At 30.6% G+C, this 6,393-nt stretch overlaps 1 protein-coding gene across 3 annotated transcripts; it reads left to right on the top strand.

Annotated features, from left to right (window-relative positions):
* The first annotated feature begins 490 nt into the window (after positions 1 to 490).
* LOC132730820 (uncharacterized) lies at positions 491 to 4,481 on the top strand. 3 transcript variants are annotated; one of them, XM_060716865.1, is made up of 4 exons: positions 491 to 649; positions 1,182 to 1,223; positions 2,414 to 2,495; positions 2,777 to 4,481. In XM_060716865.1, exon 4 carries the CDS (start codon positions 2,937 to 2,939, stop codon positions 3,849 to 3,851), a length of 915 nt encoding a protein of 304 aa, XP_060572848.1. In that variant the 5' UTR covers positions 491 to 649; positions 1,182 to 1,223; positions 2,414 to 2,495; positions 2,777 to 2,936; the 3' UTR covers positions 3,852 to 4,481. The 3 variants fall into 3 exon arrangements, with proteins under 3 accessions (XP_060572848.1, XP_060572850.1, XP_060572849.1); XM_060716867.1 differs by lacking the exon at positions 1,182 to 1,223 and having other exon boundaries at positions 491 to 622; XM_060716866.1 differs by lacking the exons at positions 491 to 649; positions 1,182 to 1,223 and adding an exon at positions 1,546 to 1,662.
* The last annotated feature ends 1,912 nt before the right edge of the window (positions 4,482 to 6,393 follow it).

Below are 6,393 nucleotides of genomic sequence, written 5' to 3'. Positions count from 1 at the left end.
TAGTCCAAAAAATGTTTGACTAGAGTCATAAGATTGACAGAACAGTGGCGTGTGGGGGCATCCGTGTCCTATGGACACATTTCTAGTTTTGTATATTTTTCATGCTTTTTTAAGCAGAATTAATCTATAAAATCCAGAGGATGTGTATAAATAATGAAAAAGGCCCCATTTTCATATTGTACCAATAGGATTTAATGTTTTTACATCACCTATACTAAATAAATACAAAAAATAACTAATTTTAGCAAATAAAAGGCGTATGAACCATTTTTCAATACATTGGCGGCCATCTTGGCCGCCATTTTGGATTTCTCAAAACGTACCATGATTTGACATGTCTACCCGAAATTTTTGTAAAGTTCAAATATTAAGCTTTACAAAGATATAACATTTATCCATGGACCTTTTTTGCACACAAACAGTCCACAGGGACTGTACTAGTATTGTTTTGTTACATTTTAACTTAACAAATTATTGTCCTATGTTGTAGAAACACCGTATATGACGACATTTACAACGATGTCAAAAACAAAACTGAATACATTCAGCTCCGATTTTCAAACTAAACCATCTGCTGAAACCCCATCTACATCCTCTTCAAGACAGGCTGTAACAAGTTCAAGTATGATAACAACTTCTTCGATCTTGGGTACAATTTTTTTGTTTAAACTTGACAGAAGTTTATATTCATTAGAAATCAAGCATCATTTATGGCGGCTTTCCCTGTCAGATTTGTCTAAAGATTGCCATAATCGTTTTAAATATTAATGTGATATTTTGCAAATAATCTTTCTTTCTTTCTCTATGAAGTTTCAATTCAGTTTTGTGGTTGTCGCAGTTTATACAAACGATGCACATCGAATATTATTTAAATTCACGAACAGGTTATTGAATAATGATCCTTTGTTAATTTTTGATCAATTAAATCATTTTAGTCAGGATGTTTACTATACAGTACTTTATAGTTGTTTTTAAAGAAACAAAATATCCCTGACATGTTGAAACCGTTTTGGTTATTAAGCAGAAATTGAATATTAAATAATAAACAACTGGCTGTGCAGATATTGTTTCGATTAAACATGATAACTGTGATTGCAATATCTAATATCTTTTAATTACATTCTTGAATATTATCGACTCCCTCGTTTCATAGAAATCTTAATGTGTAATTATTGTTACAGTACCATCAGACCCTGCGGTATCACAGAAAGAAAAAGACTCAGGTATTTACATATCGTTTAAAATCAAAGCATTAAAACTAATCGTTGATTTGTTTTTACTAGATCTTTTTCATACCGAGGAACATAGTTTTTTTAAAGCATGAACTGCAGATAGTAAACGCTAAATTTCAAGAACTTATAAAACTCTGTGTACACCCAATAACAGAGAAATGTAAAATATCACAGAAATTTTGCAAAAGTAACGCCGAATATGTGCAATATTTAGCAGAAACGAACCAATCTATTTATAGTAAAATTAATTAATCTTACAAATGCTAATATATATATTGTTGTTATTAATTACTACAAAATGCATATGAAACTGCATTTTTTTTAATTTTCGGTATACTTGGACTTTTGTCGGTCATCGGGTGTCAGATAATACTAAATGGATAAATCAAAATATATTGACACTTACTATGAAGTTACAAGCACTGCCTCGGTACATCATTTACGAAATTGGCGTTACCTCATTAAATGTTTCTTTATTACCTGTTATCTACTTATTGTAGAATTATATAACTCGATAAGTTGAACAAATGTTATAAAAACAGAAGCGTAATAAATGCGTTATTGTAATTATTAATAACGACGAAGCACAATATTCGCCAATATGGCCATGTTGTTTCTTACTGCCAATAACTAATTCCTGCGTTATTTTTATTTGTATGTGCTACAGGTTATACACAGTGATTCTCCGCTAGTTATATAGGGCATTTTGCTTTTGTAAATAATACTCGCTTTAAAATATTCTGATAAAATTTGAAAATATTGATAATCGCTGCACAGTCTCTTTTTAAATATAAAACAGACATGTTTTGACTTCACACAAAGTAAATATTTTATGTTTAGAATTTTATATACTGTAAGTGGTCACTATATGAATATAGTTTCATAAAAAAAAATGGCAGTTTTTGAAAGAGACGATTAACTTTACTTGACCTATAATAGGCAATACAACTTCTCATACATAGTTCATATATTCTTTTATTCAAAATAGACATATTCAGTTGAATTTCATAGATTTCAATAAATGTATGTGATTAAAATATTTTGTTTAAGGATGACCATAGTATATCTTTAAACTTTACAAGATGTTCATTTACATACTTCACGTATTTACAAGTTACAAAAATCTCAAGTAAGGCAACCTGGGTATTTCATTCTTTTTTTTTTTCTAAATTATTTTTCAGATATAAACTCTGCATACATCATTACTCCAGTGGTAGTTTGTGTTCTTGCACTAGTATTAGGCGTTGCTTTCTTATGGTGGAGGTCTGTATCATTTTAACAAATCCATCAATCTATATAGCATCCATATACGAGAATTTATATAATAATTCATCAAGCCATCCATAATATATTTCTTTTAATTCTTAAATAAATCGATATAGAAGAACTGTTTAAATTACATAATGAATTTTTAATACAAGTCAGTGAAATTAAAGTAACTCAAAACATGCGTGGATTAATTTTAGATATCTCTTATTTGAATATATTGTAAACAAAGGCAACTTTATGGAATCGTAAGCTAAATTATAATTCTTGATTTACAGACGAAGGACTCGTAAGCCTGCAGCTTCATTTGAAACACGTGGACCTGGCTCATTAATAACAAACCAAATTTACGGAGCGAATGGCATAGATTGAAATTGTTCTTTAATAAATGTGCGTCAATCAAGAGTGCATGAGTACGCAGAAATACCTTTAGATATAATGAATTCAGATGGAACCAAAGGAGATAATTATGAAACAATAGATATTCTACCCGAAGACAAAGCTGACGTAAAGAAATCGTATGATAACTTTAAACTATCAGAGACAGAGTTTATTGATAAAAACTACTCTCATATCGGTTTTAACAATACGCAAAATAATAATCACGCTGATAATACATACTCTCATACACAATTGGAGAATGTGACACATAAACCTGAAATAACCGTTAATGGTGATGATACGTATAACAAGTTAAACACTACAACATTAACTAACAGTAGGGGTAAACATATAGAAGTCACAGACACGGAATACAACCATGCTCAAGCTGGAGAGCAGGACCCTGAAATCGAAGCTGATAATTATTCTCATCTGAACACAAATATACAAACACCAGGAATGTCTACGACCAAAATGCCACACCAACAAAATGAAGATAATATTAAGAATAGAAACATTCGACAGCTATCTGCTAAGGATCTTCAATCAAATACAGGCTATGAATTCGCGAAAGATTTTGATAATTTAAAACGCAGCAGTGAAATAAAAATGCCCAAACAGGATGATGCAAGAAAAAACAAGAATAGCAACAATTATGCCCAAGACCTTACACCAAATACAGGCTATGAGTTCGCGAAAGATTTTGATTATCTGCAAAATAGAAGTGAAGCAACCGAGTACGCAAAGGTAACAAAAAAGAAACATGCTGCGAGCAAAGCTGATAATGCAGGTAAAGGTTACGAAACAGCTGTCGGTACAAAACATAACTATCTTATCTTAGAACCAGAACAAAATCCTGCACCAACTGCTGCATTGTTTAAAGTGGTTGAAGACGTGTCCGAGGAGACTAACGGAATGTCCGAGGCAGAAACGGGACATGAATATTTCACATTAGAAAAACAAGATATGTAATCGATTCACGGTGGGAAATACGTCATATGATAATATGCACACATGTAGACAAAAGTTTTAGCCTTAGTTCCGCCCAGAAACAATCAGTTGTTTTGATATGCTATAATATAGATATCATATATAATTAAGAATATCTATGCCATTCTTTAGTGCATTTTGGAAGGCAACAAGAGGCTTTCAAAATGGAAATGCGGAATGTTATTTTTATCAGTGAATGTACAAAAAAAGATTTTAAGTGGTGATATATTATAATATTGTGATGATCAAATACTTATGAAACAATTAAATTACCTAAGATTTCAATGTCATACACACATGACTGATTTAAAAGTGCCTATTGTCATAGATAGGGGATAAATATTCCTATTTTAATGGGTGATTCTTAATGTGATTCTTATGGTAGTTAAATAACTTTCACATCTTTGGTAAAATTGAAGATTGATTTTACTACATAAATATTGTCTGAATATAACAATTTTTCTAGATTAGATTGTGCAATTTGTTAATCTGCTAATTACTTCTTATCATATGCGAAAACATAAATCGTAATGCTTTTATTTCTATAATAATCATAAGTAATATCTGCTTGCGTTTAATATAAAACCCAATAATATTTTCAAAACATTTTGACCTTTATATTTTTTTTATTATTTTCTTATGTTTAATAAATAAATCTAAAGTTTATTGCTTTTGAATCAATTGGTTTCGTCGGTTGTCAACCTTTTCCTGATTAAGTACTGAGGGAAAGAAAATCTGTTGCAAAGAAAATTTACGAGGTATAAACACCGGTTAAAGGAAAGGGATTTTGAAATAGACTTCATAGCAGAAATGAGTGTATTAGATGTTTTCAAATAATTTAGAAATGTTTAGCAAAGTCCTTACAGTGATTACCTCCCTTGGCAGATGGTAATCGTCGTCACATGATGATGCAATTCACATAACGTAACATTAAAATTCCAATGTAAATATTGACCGTTACATAGAAAATCTAACGTTTTCTTTTTCTGTTTTATTTTTAACCTTTCGTACGTGTGTTATAGTGTATCAACAGATTATCAAAAGTATACAAAAAAATGAAATATAATTTCAAAAGCAAATTATTGTTAAAAGTGTGTGTAGTTCCAGAGATCTCTGTACTGCTTAGGGGAGATTACTGCGTAGAAGATTGAATGTTTGGAGGGCAGGGGACAGATTCGAATAATGGCCCCGGTCATTTTTTAATAACTCAGACATGATGTTTTGAAGGTACTGGAAACTTTTGATATTTCTCTGTCATTGTAGTTCTTTCTGGTTTGTATGTAGGAAATGAGCAGAATGTTTGGGTCTTTACCCGAACCTAAGCATTTTGTTAGCTTTGGATTTATTTTCGACTCTCCGAATGGAGGTGAAAAAATTAAAAATCCAAATTTGACAGTTGGCGCCAAACAAGTAAGAACTTTTGGATAAATTTTGAAAAAAAACCCCTAAAAAACTAAACGTATGACAGATAGTTTGTTGGAGATTTTTGAAGATGCCGTTGATTGTACTGTTTGTTAGTGTTTTTTTAAGGAATCGGGCGAATCTTGTAGAATCCTGCGCATTTCGTTTTTTTCAGAATAGTTAATTAAATTGTAAAAAAATGACCCAAAATGAAAAGCGTTTAAACGCTTCTCACACAAATCGGGTTAAGAAAAGCATAAAAATACGATTTTCAATTTATTTTAAAGTATATTTCTTAACCATCTTTGCATATACATTTCATGTATTTCTGTTAAAAGTGCCCCAGCTCATTTATGTAAGCAATCCAAGGTTATGTTTCTAGGCTTTTAAACCTCAGTGGAGTCCCTTTAAACAGTATCAAGCGAAAAGACAATTTTAGAGATATAATAAATTAAAAACATTATATAGCTATTATTTTCGTAATGTTTTTTTAAATAGTTTCTTTCAAGTTTGTTCTAAAAATGTTAGTGAAGTGAAAAAAAATTATCAAATTATTTAATTCCAATTAGACATGGTATGAAAATAATTCAGAAATTTACTGAAAATAAGTCATATTTTATTAAGCTATAAAAGTGTAAACATTACTTACTATGTTTATATTATGCCTTGTGATTATGAAAACTATTTATACGCTTGAACTTTTATCTTAAATTCACATGGTTAATAGTTCGCATTAAGCAGCAACATATATTTTCATCCTTGTTGAGAATAAAATGTGTCCAGCAAAGGTTACCGTTTACTGAATGTTTATGCAATAATTGTTACACTATTTACTTTGCAGGTTGAACATAGTATTTAGGCCGCAATGGTATTAATACTTTGTTATTTTGCTTCTGTAGTATTGTTGTGAAACGGCATTCAAGACATTGGATACTCATATACTACATATTTTACCAAGTACTTGCACGGGTATTAAAGTTCTTGGTGCTAAGGAAACTGCGGTATAAAGGCAATGTCTTCCAAAATTACAGTATTCCTAAACAGTGGTACAATATAACCCCCATAATTCAAGATTTTGAAGAATACTTAACTTGAAAAGTTGACAGTTTAAGAATCTTTATAG

The sequence above is a fragment of the Ruditapes philippinarum genome, unplaced genomic scaffold, assembly GCF_026571515.1.
Source record: "Ruditapes philippinarum isolate M1 unplaced genomic scaffold, ASM2657151v2 ctg11880_1_1_1_1, whole genome shotgun sequence".
Classification (NCBI taxonomy): domain Eukaryota; kingdom Metazoa; phylum Mollusca; class Bivalvia; order Venerida; family Veneridae; genus Ruditapes; species Ruditapes philippinarum.
Note: the sequence above shows the minus strand (reverse complement) of the source record. Positions and strands in the feature narration are given on the sequence as shown.

Bases quoted from the DNA above. Each gene is read 5' to 3' on its own strand.
- LOC132730820 (XM_060716867.1), top strand. From the start codon at position 2,937: ATGAATTCAGATGGAACCAAAGGAGATAATTATGAAACAATAGATATT.